The following is a 14,581-nucleotide window of genomic DNA, read 5'->3' as shown; positions in this document are numbered from 1 at the left end:
GTTCTATGGCTGATGTCATGCGGTGACTGTAGTGTGATTTTTCTGGTGGCATTAGAATAACATTTTCAACACACAGCCTGTCTCGTTGGTTCCCGTACGTGAACTGAGTAAGGATTGATAATGTGCTCTCTTGAGTCTGCGGATATTTACCATTTTCTTAGAACTGCTTATTATTTCTGATATACTGTATATCAGGTTTCTTTAAACTTGTATACTGGTTTATACATCAACATGACGACCTGGCGAAGTGTAAATGTATTTGTACAGAGAATGAAAGCATTCTGTCCGTCCGTGGATGTGGCTGTAGTCCTGTGAGGTTCTGAATGGACAGTAATGGCTTTCCTTGAGGCGTTTCAAGGCACAGTATTTCACAAGATGATAAAATACATATTTGAGAGATTTGTTCCACATAGTGCGACGATGATACGTGAGTTGGCCTACGATGCCAGCCATTTAGGGTAACAAAGGGTTTCTATACATGTTCAGTGAAAATTTAGTGTCTATATATATTTTTTTTTTGGTCATTTTCTTATGTTCTTATAAGTCAAGATAAAAGATCAGGCGGTATGAGCCAAGACTTGAAAGAGCAGTCATGTTCCAGCTCACTAACAAATTATTTGAAATCCACTGCAGATTGCCTCCCTCAGTGTAAATATCCCTGTTGCTCTTGATTGATTCATAAATCCCTAAGGTATTTGTTGGTGAGCTACAAATGGTTGGTTTCATAATCTGGGGCGTTTCTTTAAATTTCCCTTTTTATAGCCACATGCTCTTGAGCTGAGCTGGTCCTTTTTGGAGTGAACCTTTGCCTGCTTAGTTCCTTGTTCTGGCTAATGGACACAGTAACCAGCCCATTAGCCAGAACAGGGGATTAAGCAATCAAGTTATTCCTGGTTGTCCTTTATACTGCCCTATTGGGATGAGGGCTGATTTGTGGGTCTCATTTTACAATGGTGCTGTATATGTATTGTGTATTGCAGAGATAAAATGGAGATCTAATCTTCAGAGTCAGACTTAGTCCTGTTCACAGGAATCTCTAGACCACTATAAAGTCAGGACAAAGGGGAGGGCTGTTCATCGCAATGTAGATCCAGAATGTGGTTGTCCCTGTGTCTCACCATGGCATTAGCTATGCAGGGGGCAATGATAACCCTGCCAGGCATGTGTCTAGCAGATTATCCCCCACCATATACCCCCCTCCTCTCCCCCCACCCAAAACCTCCAACTCCCAAAGATCTAAGGGTTGCAAATAGCCCTGTGGCCCAGCTGCTAAATCAGATTCAGTGGTCTGGAATCCGAATGCCTTTGGCACTCGAGGGACAACCGGGCAGGCATCTGAATCGCGCACTTGATCCATTGTCTTTTTCATCACACACCTCTCATGGTATGGATCTGAATTGTTTAGAAAGGGTACACCCAGGGCTTAGGCACACACAGGCCTCGACGCGGAACTGCAGGAGGCCCTGGGAACCGCTAACGCTGGGTTAGAAAACTGGTTTGGTGAGTTCCCAAGGCAGGCGAAACACAAGGTGTCAGCTGCACCTGCAGCTCACTTTCTCAGCGTGTTAAACTCAAAATGGTCGGCCTCCTTCGTGGCCCGTGCATGTTTCAATGCTTCAACGCTCTGTGGCCTAATGACTACCAGTGCCTAACAACCACTCCTTCTGAAATAAGTGTTGTGTCAGCTTTTGTCCCCAGCCGAAGGTAGGGAGGCAAATATTCAGGCCAGCTGACAATGAGTCAACAGAAGACATGACACACACACGCACATATCCACTTCAATGGAATGTGCACGGAGCATTCCTCCACTGACAGCGTGGTAATCTTACTTTTGATCAACTCAGTCTGCCTAAATTCGTCTCTGCTCATGAAATCTTATCTGGCATCTTTTTTTTATTTATATTTTTTAACTGAGCATTTTGTAAGTTGACTTAATTTTCCTTTACTCTAAAAGTAGGCTATTCCCTATGGCAAATTTGCATATTAAGTTTTGGAGCTAGCAATAATACTTGGATTTTTAACTCCATATGCTTGTTAACTTTAATTTTGTTTTGTTTATCCCTAAATTGTGTGGAATTCAAACAATAGTAATGGAAAGGGTAAATTCAAACCAGACATTTAATGTAAATGGTAAGTGTTGTTTTTGTTTGCTGCCCATTTTGTATCCCTTGACTTGGTGGTTTGCTGGACATACAGGTCCTGCCTTATGTCCAGCCATTCTCATACTCCCTCTAGCTCTGAAGCTGGGGATAGTGGGAAATGCAAGCTCATCAAATTCCTTTCACTCGCCCAGGGTACAGAAGGGGAGGAGCGTTCGGTCGAGAGGGGGTGGGGGTTGAAGGGACAGTTGTTTTTGTGTGGGAGCGCATCATCAATTCAACAGACCTTTCTTCTCCCAGTCGTACCATAACCATAAACCTGAGATGATGGAGTAACGGTGAAGGCCTGGGGGCCAGAGGTGGTGGTCACACGTTGTCACAAAGGTGTGAGGCTATAAATAGCCCGTCAATAGTGGGGCGGGTGTCCAGCGTGGAGGAAAGGCTGCTCCTTTACATGCCGTCCACTAAAACTGGAAAGGAGACGCTGTGGTTTGACTGTTAACACTGGACGCACTCAGTGGTCTGCGCAACGTCTATGAGGGATTTCCTCTGCCCTGTTTGCTCTCCTTGTGGCACCGGTGTACAGTGACACGCTGACAATTAAAACTGTGCTCCTGACATTACGGTCACCACGGTTTAATCCTATGTCGAAACCGTTTACCTAGTCGATTACTTTAAAGAGAAATGTGTTCTTCATTGGACGAAAAAAATCCAGCGGCCAAGCAACCGTTTTAACATGTAACCCAATGAACTCATTTCAACTGCCAAATGGTCAAACCGATCCACTGTTTCCTGTTATTCCCATTGTTAATCATGGTCCCAGTACCTGATACTCATTTAAGAACCAAAATCCTATCCATGATTTAGGAAGTTCCTAATGTACTGTACCCCCCCCCCCCCCCCCCCCCCAGCAGAATGACTCCTCGGAGTGGGCCGACCCGGAGGCCCCGGCAGGGCCCTACCTGTCTGAGGAGGAGGCCTTCTCCTGGCCCGGGCCCAAGACGGTGCGCCTGCGCCGCACGGCCCTGGGCTTCGGCTTCACCCTGCGCCACTTCATCGTCTACCCGCCCGAGTCGGCCGCGCACCCTTCCTTCCTGGTAAGCGCACCTCTGTCCGCACCACCACTACAGTCATCGCAGCCATCGTCCCATGTCGACACGACACGCCCTGCCAACTTCTGTTTACTTAGCTCATTACTCACTTAAGAGGATAATGCCTGAGTTAAAAACACACGATGCATGGGTGTGAAATTCCACATCCCCAGGCAAGGAGGGCACCTAAGCATCTGTTTCATTTCTCTCTGTTTCAGGAGGAGGACCATGGCCGCCGAGGTAAGCGGAACAAAAAAAAAACCCTTTCTCCCTGCTGACTCAGCGCTCTGCCCTCCACTTATTATGACCCTTTAATCCAATGTCGCCGCTGTGGTGTCACTGACCTTTTGTGGTGGCGTGAAAAGGTTTGCTCGGTGGCATCGGTTTGTGTCCTGCACCGACCTTCCCCTTTGTGCCGGAGTCACTGTGTTGTTCCCAGGCTGCTAGGGGAGTGGCCAGGGGAGTACAGGTGCACGGGCCCCAGAGAGACCCGTTGGAAAGCCTTGTTTGGGTCTTCACTGTTTTAACTCTATTGTCCACCCGTGGGTGCGCGTGTACACGGAGCACCGTCCCCTTTGAGAACCACATGATGAACACTGTTTTGTTTTTGGAGTGTACTAGAGGGGTTAATGGCGGTACTCACATGTCATCTTCACAAATATCAAGAACAAAGTTACATTTCGACACATTCAACTGATTTCACAATTTTCCTTTTAGCTTTTCTGCCACGTGTATGGACTTGGGAAGCTAGGTTTGTTTTAGTACCCAGGGATAGTTCTATGATTCTGTTCCATGTGCTATTAGTGTTTTTTAAGCGTTATTTCTTTAAGATCTCACTTTTTGGATTTTAGTGAACACCACCGTAGCCACACCACAGATAATAAAAGATGAAGCCATCCCCTCATGTTTGGTTTGCCTTTGTAATGCTCTGTTCAGTCCGAGCTGTATGTTTTCACCACAGGGTAATGCCCCTTGTAAATAATACTCAGTTGTAGAGTTGGAGTCACGCATTAGTTTAACTTGGTGATACGGCACATTAATGTTCCAGCAGGTCACTCACAGGAATGTCTAATATTTAATTTGCCCCACACGCGATCCTTTTAACAAGACGTGCGGTTAATGATTAAACCGATCCACCCCAGACGATAGCGTTTCTGCTTCAGACCTTTTCTCTTGCCTGTGTTGTTGACTCAAGGCCAATAGGCATGCAACCATAGATTAGCTTCAACATATCTGCACGCGTTGCAAGGGATTATGGGTAAACGAGGCCTTGCGTAGTGACTGACGACGGATGTGCACACACCCCCCTTGAGAACCGGCACACGTCAGAACGATTCTGAGCTCATGCACGTCAGCGAGCATTATGTGCACTGAAATGTGTGTAAATCAGACCTAGGGGGGGAGGGGCGTGTATTGAATAATTCTGTTGGTTGCATAACGCTCGACAGGGAGACTAATTTACTAGTGAGCGGATGTGGGCTGGCGGCCTGCGAACACAAGCCTGATGCCGCCACTGCCCGGATGGAGCTCATTCGTCATTTTGAATTAGAGTCGGCAGTTTTCACCAGACAAGGCCTTTTTTCCCACGACTCATGGGAAACTGCGCCGCACCTGAGGTTTAGGCCCCTCTGCCCCTCTTTGTACACGTCACACTCTCCGTTCTCCTCTTGTGTTTGATGTTCCAGCTGTCCCAGCGCCGCCACTCTCTGCTCTCTGGTACATGTACATCTGTGTCAACGAGCTCCATCCACACATCCATTGTTCCCCTGACACCGTCGACTAGGTAATGCGGGAGGTGGGCTGACTCACCGGGGAGATTCCTCTGACATGGACCCCTGAGAATGCCTTAGTCACTGGGTAGCCGTGTGGCCTTTTAACTTAAAGAATCCTTTTACGGGGAACAAGTCTGGAGAGAAAACCCCTTTAGAGGGGTCTAATATTCCACGCTTTGCATTTTTCTTGGCATTTATTCTGGAAGGTTTCTTAAAACCCATCTGGAAATTGATATGGTTGGTGCTTTTAGTTTTTTTTACTTCCAACATCCGACCTTAAATGTTAACTATAACGGTGTTGAGTGTACACACCAATGACCCTCCCCCACAAGCATGTTTGCATACAAACATGAGATAATTTATTACATACCACGGCTATGATAAAAATTAAAGGTGGGGAGTTGGATGTGTTGCATCACATATAAAATATAGTATATTCATATATTCAGATGCAGCCTTGAGCTGTTCCTATATGGAATTTGCATACTATACATTCATGTAGAGACACATCAAGTATCCAAACAAAGCATGCATACATAAGCCAAAGCAATTTGTGTATATATATATATATATATATATATATATATATATGCGCACTTCTGCAGTCTGCCACTAGAGGGCACATGATATAATGCTTTGTTTGTGTGTGGAAGGGGACAGGTCTCCTGTTGCAGTATTACGTAATGTCAATCCCAAAGATGTGACCGTGTAATACCACGTGTTTAAGGGCGGGAAACAGCGGATGTCTGCTCAAATCATTTCTCATGGCTGTTGTGTGCAGCACTAAATATCTGGGATTGAGGATGAGAGATGCATGTAAATTAAATCATTCACACCTATACACAATAGAAGTACGCTGCTGATAATTGCATGGATATGAACGCTTTGGTTTCAGCATCCTTTCTTATGCTTCATGTTCCATATTTGCATAATGACCAGAAAAGGGGTAGCGTTTCGTCCCGAATAAAAAAACAGTAATGCATTTAATAAAAAACGTGCATCATGTATGATTTGAAATGAGTAGAGCTTGACTGACTCATTGAGCCTAGAGCTGTTTTTTCCCTTGGTGAGTGGGAGTTGTGCAGCTGAGCACACTATCACTGAGTGCCTCTCTCTCTCTCGCTCCCTCTCTCTTCCCTCTTCCTCACACACACAACCATGCAGCTGCTAGGAAACCGGAGGAGCATGAGCAAACAGGTTTCCCTTCTCTTTGGTGGTATTCATCCACCTCCCTTAATGCACACAATATCCCTCTATTTAGACTCCCTTTTTTCCCTTCTCCCCGCCATTTAATTACCATTCCCATTCAAAACGGTGTGGGCCGACACAGGCCCAGTAGTCTGTTGATTATACCACTGTGTCAATTCAAACGGTGCTACACCTTTTGTAACACCGTTTTTGCTTTCGCCCATTAACAGTTCGTTCATATTCACTCTATTTTGTCTGGCAGCCACTAGGGGGTGTTGCGATTGTTGTTGAGGGCTGCTTTGATCTCCCACAATGTCTGAGTGGGATGGTATTTCTCACACACACCACGTCTGAGTCAGATGGTATTCTTCATGTACACGCCAACCGGATCCACTAACTACAAACTTTTTGTTTTTCATCCGCTAAAAATGCATTTCAAATAGTTTTTGGGCTTTCAGTTGGTCATGTGGTAGAGGTGGTAGGGTTAGGGTTTCAGGCACCATTATCAATAATTAAACAAATAATGTTAAACTAGATTCCCAAATTTTTCAAAGCACAGATAAACAAAAAACTGTTGTATTGTAAAAGGGGGTTTCAAGCGGGTAGAGTGTTTGTTTCAAATGTCCCATGACTGCTGTTTTTAATTTGTTTGGTTTTTCGTCGCCAGGGCGACCGAGGAATAAGATAGAGCCAATGGACACCATCTTTGTGAAGCAAGTGAAAGAAGGCGGTCCGGGCCATGGAGCGGGGCTGTGCACAGGTAATGGTCTTCATCAATCTCCGAGCCAGGCCCACTGGAGTGGGGCCCGCAGTCTATTATGAACCTGTCTAGCTGTTTGTTCCATTGCTACTGCTTAAGACCTCGGGCATACTTCCCGCGGACAGCTGCAGTTCCATTCTTACTACAACGGTGGTCTGCACCGGTCTCACCCACCCACCCCCCCCCCCCCCCCCCCCCCCACCCCCACCCCCACCCCCATGGGTGCTCACCCCATCCAAACTCCATGCAAGTCCATAAACGCCATAAAAATCAAGGAGAAGCATGCACATATGCAAAGAAAGGGCTGTCTTTTATATAATTTTGATTGATAAAATATACAAACGTTGGTAATGGTGGACGTCCTCGCACAACCTCCATTCAAAACACATCCGTTTTTTGTCCGTTTTTTTTTTATCTGGAGTCACGCGGACCCACGCGGACGCGGGAAAAGTATGGATCCTGCTCTCGGCCTCCCCTGTCCCACGATTCTTTTATTTTGTCTGTGAACTGACTTGATCTCACTCAAACTATTCCATAGTTTAGACTGCCAAAGGCTCACTTCCTGGAGTACTTGTTCCACACAAAGCCGATATGGAAACAGGTCATAAATGGGTAGTTGTTGCAATGTGGTGTTCTTTTTTTCAACAGGAGACCGGTTAGTGAAGGTAAACGGCGCGAGTATCCTCGGGAAAACCTATTCCGAGGTCATCGCCTTAATCCAAGACAGGCGAGTTTGGTTTACATCGGAGTCATTTTACACAATTACTTGTCCTTTGGTATTTCACACACAGACAAAATGTTTTAGAACCCTGTCCTTTGCATTGTCCCAGACAAATGCACAAATATATAGATACTGATACCCTTTTTTTGGTTTCCCCATACAGTGGTTCCTTTCTTGAACTCTGTGTGATGCCAAAAGACGAAGACATACTGCAGCTGGTAAGTTCCTCTTCACTGCCCTCCAGTCCGATAAGATTTCACTTCCCGCTCTCGCCTGCCCACTGAAGACAAGGGGCGCTCTGTTTCTCCCTCCTGCACCATAGTGATTGCCACTATGCATGTGATTGGGTGTCAGAGTGATGCTCCAGTTCTGTGTGTGTGTGCGTGCACTGTCGGGCAACAGTTGAAAGAGGCAGGCTGTGGTCCCGTCCCATCAGAGCTGTATCTGGGCCTCCTAACCAGGCCACTCCAGAGCTACCCATCCTAGTCCTTATCTGATGGCCTCATTGTGACGCTGCAGTGTGGCTTCTTCCCAACAAAAAAATATGCTTACTTTTGTTCAGTCTTGCTGATTGATTGTTATTTCTCCTTTTCTTAGAGAGGTCACAGGAAGGGTTTGATATCTCAGGAAGTAGACATGTGGCCTTGAAAGTAAACAGCTATACAGCATTTAGAGTGTGCCCAGTGCTTGTTCTGCCTGCCTCTCTATCCTATGTTTGTGTCTGGTAGGTTTGTTATAATGAGGTCTGCTCTGAAGGATTACAATTGAGAGAGTTATGCTGAGCCGCAGAGAGGGCAGTGATGCTGAAACTCTTAACTCTATTAATTAGCTGAACTTGGTTTCCTTTGAACTACTGTTGTCTGAAGGGTTGCCCTCATGTTCCTGGGTGTTTTTTCTTTTGTAATACTAATACTATGTTTTAACATGCAAGTCCCATGGAATGAGCCTTCTCTCCTGACATATTGTCGCCGTTTTCTGAATTCCATTCAAACTAAGCTTCTCAAGACTGCCACAATAACACCTGCATTATTGGCATGCCTGCAGTAGCTATAGGCACGTATATCATATGATATACATGAACCATTCATGCAACCATGGCATTCATGTTTTTTGAACATGGCTTGTAAACCTACTAGCGCTATCTGTGTACTGCACAACTATATCATATCCCTGATTACTCCTCCCTTTATTGGATGCTTTCGCCGGGCTTTTCTGATCTGACAGGCTATTTATAATGAGTGATATTATGACAGACTTGGGCTATTTGCTTTGCCAAAACACTTCCCCTGTGTGCCCTTTTATGGCCTCTGTGCATCACCATAATTGACTTGATATATAATTACATTTCTCATCTGGGAACATGCTGTGCATGAAGCGGCTTGGATAATACTCTCCAGGAATGGAAAATCAATATGTCATGTAATTACAATCAAGTTCTCTCCCTCAAGTATTGCTGGTAAACCGCTGGTGGTCTATGCATTTTATGCATAGGCTTTTGTTGACTTAATTATTATATACTGCTATTATGTTGGTGATTTCACTATCTGAATTTAAAATTTATAGCACATGCCTCTACATGCCTCTTAGTAATATCCTCTTTAGGGCAGAGACGAGCACTTTGCCCACCCATATTACTCACTTCCTCTGACCAGCTCCCCGTCTCCGCCTGACTGCTTTCCTATTGGCGTCTACGGCTCACTCTACCCCACTGGCTCCTCCCCCTCCTCCAGCATTCATTCTTAAGCCGTAACAGTCCCAGTCATCTGTTGCTCTAGCAACCACAGGAAACACAGAGTGAGCCGGGCATCGGTAATGTGCCAACTGTCCATAAATATCCTATTAAAAGATAAAAGCAGACGGAACAGTCCACCAGGGAGGATTATCACAAACGCCGGGTGGCTGAACTCGCACCATAGGAGGCGCAGGCAGCGCACACACCGACTGCCTAGAGACAGGCAGCAGTTGCTTAGCAAAGGCACCGTGGTTGTGAGTGGAGAGAGGGAGAGAGCGGGTGGGGGGAGGTGAGCTGGAAAGGCAGAAGGAATAACCAGGGGAAAAACAGGGGAAGAGAAAGTGGAAATGAACGGCTGACAACCAGCCACAGTCAGCTGTTCATGCTGTGTTTTGAACAGGTTGACGCTAACAGAGAGGGAGAGGCAAGGTAGCAGTGTGGGGGGGGGGGCTATATCTGCATCTGAACTGAATTCATAATCAGCAGCTGCCGCCTCTGTCATGTGAGCAACAGCAAAAGGGAGGGAGAGAGAGGGAGCGAGCGAGGGGGAGAGACTGGAGGCAGCTTGCTCACTGAGCACGGCGTTTCTGGCGGCAGACGGATAGAAGCGGGAGATGGAGACTTAACAGCAGTAATGGGTGGCAGGCTTCTGCTCCTGCCTCTTCCCCAGACCGCCACGGGCAGGTGGCACCGCTAGCGTGGCCACCCCCCGTCACATCGCCCCACGTCTCCTCGGCCGTCCCTCCGTGCGGCTCTCCTGCAGCTCTGCTGTATTTTTGTCTTGCTCGAAGGCCAAGCCATGCCCATTTCATACTTTACAATTCCTCTGTCAGTCTGTTCTTTTTCCTCCGATGTGTGTCGTTTTTTTCTCTCCGTCTGCCTCTTCGCTGTCGCCGTTGCCCTCTCTATCCTGCTCTCTCACGGCTCTTGTTTTTCTCTCTCGCCCTACCGGTAGCCCGTTGCTCTGGGAACCTCTGAACTGGTAAGCAAAAAACACCACCAGCTCGGTGGCCACTTGATGACATGTCGTGATTTGTGCATCTGTCATGCATGCTGTAATTGTTTTGGGCGCCGGATTTCCGGATTTATTTTTTTATTGCCTGAGGTGTTGGCTGATGTCTAGGGGCTGCAACCTAGATTTAAATGCGTAATCGTCTCTGCCATACTGATTATAACATGATGCCTGTGCCAATGGACGACGTACAGTGACCGCAGTACCTGTTGGCTTTGGAAGAGCGGACCGCGGTCCAGCTGGAAGCTCACGCTGGCCTCGCCCCGTTTTTCATCCAGCATGCCAAAGCGAATTAGGGAGATAAAAGCCAGTGACCTCTGAACTTCACCGGTACCGCCGTGCTTACAAAGGGAGGGACATGAGCGGGCACAGATTACCGTGGCATGGACCAGGCATTGTGTAACGCCCGGTGACGACTTACGAGAGGGGATTTGACACGGAGTAGTAGGGTCAGAGTCCACTTGGATTTCAATTCTGAAGCCAAGGGAAAAAATGTAATCGCAATGTTTCAGCCACGTTGTGGCATAGTTGACATGCCATATGACAAAGCTGTGATGTTGTAAAATTTTAACAAATGATGGGTAGATGAATACAAGAATGTTTGGGAGGTTACGATTATTATGGGCTACCTCTTCAAGGTCCATTTTAAGGATTGGTTTGAAATCCTATCCACAGCTGTCATGCCTGTTTTCACTGCCGTAGGTAATAAGCAGTGCAAGGGATCACAACAGGGATTATAACGTAATTCGTTGTAGTGTTTTGTATGATCATTTTTAAATCCTGTGATACCATCTTGCTATCTTCATGGTGGCAATTTCATGGGGAAAGGTGTATATGTTTTTCACTATCAATAGGACACAGTGTTTCTGGCAATACGTTGTGAAGTATTTCATAAGAAACGCTAAGAAAAGGAACAGCTGAACAACATTGACACCAATGAACTACCAAACGCCTCCACATGCGTGTTGCGAGCACTGCCCCCACACACATGCACACAGCACTAGCACTGGAAGTCTAAGGCTCGGTTCCACTCCAAGCAGTTCTTAGCACTGTGTTAAATATCACACATCATTGCAAATGTGGCTCCAAGTGTTGCACTTCTGACAAGGTTCATTTTCTCCATTTCTTTTCCCCCCTAGGCCTATTGCCAGGATGCCTACCAGCGTAGTCGCAACCCGTACAGCGGGAATGCCTGTCACATACCAGAGCCTCCCCCTCTATGCTACCCCCGAGTAGACTGTAAGCCTCCGGCCATGGCCCAGGCCACGGACGTCCCCCCTCCGTCCGGGCAGGCGTGCAGGGGGTCCGGGGCACCCGGGGCGCCCTCGGATCTCGGGTACCGCAAGGAGATCACGGTGCCCCCGTCGCCGCCGCGCGTCTCCTACCCAAAGAGCCAGCTGGCTGTGAGCATGCGCAACGACGGCCTGAGGACCGTAGTGGTGCCCCCGGACGCGCCTCACATGGGCCGCATGGGGCCATCGCACAGGATGGACTACGTGGACCCCGCCTTCCTCCGGGCCCGGCCCCGATCGGTCTCCCAGTACCCGGCGTCGCGCAAGGTCGACGTCTACCCCGGGGGGCCCGGCATGGTGCCCTACGGCCTCGTGCCGCCCCACTTCCCCAACAACCACCAAAACATAGACTGGCGCACGTACCAAACCTACAGGGAGTACATCGACAACAAGGGCATCCACACGCACGCCAGCCGCACCATCCAGGAGCGGCTGGACAGCCTGCGGGCCGGCAGCCACAACTCCTTCAGCACGGCCCAACACGTCCCCCCGGGGGGCTGGGTGCCCAAGGGGGTCCGCCGACGGAGCACCTCGCATGAACGCTCCTACCACGGGCCCCCGCCCCACTTCCAGGTGCCTCCGCGCAGCGCCTCCCAGGACCGCATGTGCGGCGCCGAGAGGGCCATGCAGCCCCGCAACTGGCCCCCCCGCAGCGTGTCCCAGGACGGCCTCACGCACAAGGCCCGCTCGCGGTCCACGGACTACGTGGACCCGGCGGAGCTGGTGCGGCCCATGGACCGGAGGGGCGGGTACGGCAGGGTGGACCAAGGTACGAGACCCGGCAGACAGGCCATCCCCAGGCAGGCCTCGGTCTACAGGCCCTCGGCCGCCTACGGTGTGGGCAACATGCGGGGACCCCCTAACCCGGCCCTCTACGGCCAGGGACCGGAGACACTCCAGACCCGCTCCTCTCCCATGCTCGCAGAGCGGTCCTCGCATCCGGGGAAGAGCGCCAGCGGCGAGCATCCCCTCGCCGACCAAAGAGTCAAAGCCAACCACGCGGGCCAACCGCCCCAGCAGGGCCGCACGCGGGCCGAGACCATCCACGCCGCCGAGTCGGGCTGCGAGGCCACGGCGCTGGGCTACCGGCCGTCCTCCTACGCTGCCCCCCAGCAGAGGCTGCAGAGGCCCAGCATCCTGAAGACGGGCCCGCCACCGCCGCTGCACCACCAGAGCCACATGAACGGAGGCCGGAGCCCCGCGGAGGGCGGCGGGGTGGTCCTCCGGGAGAAGCCCCCCTGCGGGAAGGCGCCCAGCCCGCTGCGCCACCCCTCCTACATCCTGGCGGTGAACGACGACGGGGACCCGGCGGCGGACGTGGCGGCGTGCTGGCTGCCCAACGACACCCGCCGGGAGATCCACATGCGGCGGCTGGACGAGCAGCGGCAGGCCTCCTGCTCCAGCAACCTAGACGAGTCGCTGGACGCCATTCCCTTCATCGGTAAGGGTTGTCATGGCAACAGCGGCCGGGCCTCCTCCGTAGTAACGCCGTTACTCCGGTGCTACGGAGCTTATTTTAGCGAGCGTGTATTTTTAGCATTAGGCTGTTTTTTGAATAATGCAGTGTAAGTTTGTAGCACATTTTGGCGAAAATTCATCAGTGCGGGTCATACGTGTACATAATATATAGTATGATTTTAGCCGATGTTTTTGTAAGCAATTATTTATAGCTTTACAATGTTTATAACGCAGTGCATATTTTATAGCTCATTTGGGTGAAATGTGAAACATTCCATTGTGACGCACACACACACACACACACACACACACACACACACACACACACACACACACACACACACACACACACACACACACACACACACACACGTGTGTGAATATCTTATGAGCTGTCATGCATGAATGCTGGTGCGGCTGCTTTTGGAGGGCACATGTGTGAAAACATTACACTGCAGGTACGGAGGAAGTGGGTCACCGGCTGTGACATCACCACCGCCTCATACTGCGTCCCTTGGGGGGGGGGGGGGGGTTGGTCTGAGTCGCATGCATCCAGGGTTATATTTAGTCGTTGTCAACACCTCCGGCATGATTCATCAATTCATCAATGTGCCTCTGAGATTGATAACTCTGGAGTGATCTGCACTGATGTTATTATGTGGTGTTAATTATATGCTACTTGCTATTTCATTCTGTAATTATTGTCCGTTGATTACACTACTTAAAAAAAATTAACTTGGGTTGTGGGTTTCCGATGACCATGTCATAGTACATTTCCCATCGGACCATTATATTATAAACATTGTTTACAATTTGTTCGGTCCTAGACAATCGTCCAATAGGAGGAAAAGAAACAGTAAGTCCCGTCCAGTCAGTCCAACACGTGTTGTGGTCCTATACGGTGGTCTACCCTACCACTCGTTGTGGGGGGTGTAGCTGGAGACGTCGGTGAGCATCACCATGGTCCAGGTGCACACAAAGCGTGCGGTGACAGCGGTGCTACTGCCCCACACTCCGTCCCTCACACACACACACACACACACACACACCCCACTCCCCAGCTCCAGCACCACTCTGGGCCCCGTGCCCGGGCCCCGGAGAACAGAGCTCCGATTGACCAGGCCTCCGGGTCCCCATCAATGAGTCACTTGAATGGCCGCTGGTCTTGGCACCATGTCGTGTGAGGTCAGCCCAAGTTCCCATGGCCCGGATGGCAGCCTCAGATTGGTCAGATCGCCGTGTCCTAGCCTAGGCGACACCATGGGTCACTTTTTTTTTGTCGTTCGGTTAACAAGACAACATTTTTTTTTTAGTTGGTTGGAATATGGCCATGTTTTGCTTGCGCAGTGAGGAATTAGGGGCTTGACCGAGGCGATTGGAGAGGCGGACTTTGCTGTGTCATTCCAAGATTCTGACAAGGGACGGCAGCCGCGGGCGTTTATCGGCAGCCGTCATT

General features: G+C 49.3%; 1 protein-coding gene across 3 annotated transcripts in view; it reads left to right on the top strand.

Annotated features, from left to right (window-relative positions):
• Positions 1 to 14,581, top strand: part of arhgap21b (Rho GTPase activating protein 21b) — a 32,276-nt gene that overhangs the window by 4,639 nt on the left and 13,056 nt on the right. The window contains exons 3-9 of one of the 3 annotated variants that reach the window (XM_084480938.1): positions 3,014 to 3,196; positions 3,409 to 3,430; positions 6,818 to 6,910; positions 7,559 to 7,637; positions 7,795 to 7,849; positions 10,319 to 10,345; positions 11,515 to 13,108. In XM_084480938.1, the coding sequence (XP_084337064.1) occupies positions 3,014 to 3,196; positions 3,409 to 3,430; positions 6,818 to 6,910; positions 7,559 to 7,637; positions 7,795 to 7,849; positions 10,319 to 10,345; positions 11,515 to 13,108 (2,053 nt within the window). Of the gene's footprint in view, positions 1 to 3,010; positions 3,197 to 3,408; positions 3,431 to 6,817; positions 6,911 to 7,558; positions 7,638 to 7,794; positions 7,850 to 10,318; positions 10,346 to 11,514; positions 13,109 to 14,581 lie in introns of all 3 variants that reach the window. The other 2 variants (XM_084480937.1, XM_084480939.1) reach the window with 2 other exon arrangements.

The sequence above is a fragment of the Micromesistius poutassou genome (assembly GCF_964030765.1).
Source record: "Micromesistius poutassou genome assembly, chromosome: 16".
NCBI lineage: Eukaryota > Metazoa > Chordata > Actinopteri > Gadiformes > Gadidae > Micromesistius > Micromesistius poutassou.
The sequence above is the reverse complement of the archived record's forward strand: the minus strand, read 5'-3'. Positions and strand labels throughout refer to the sequence as shown.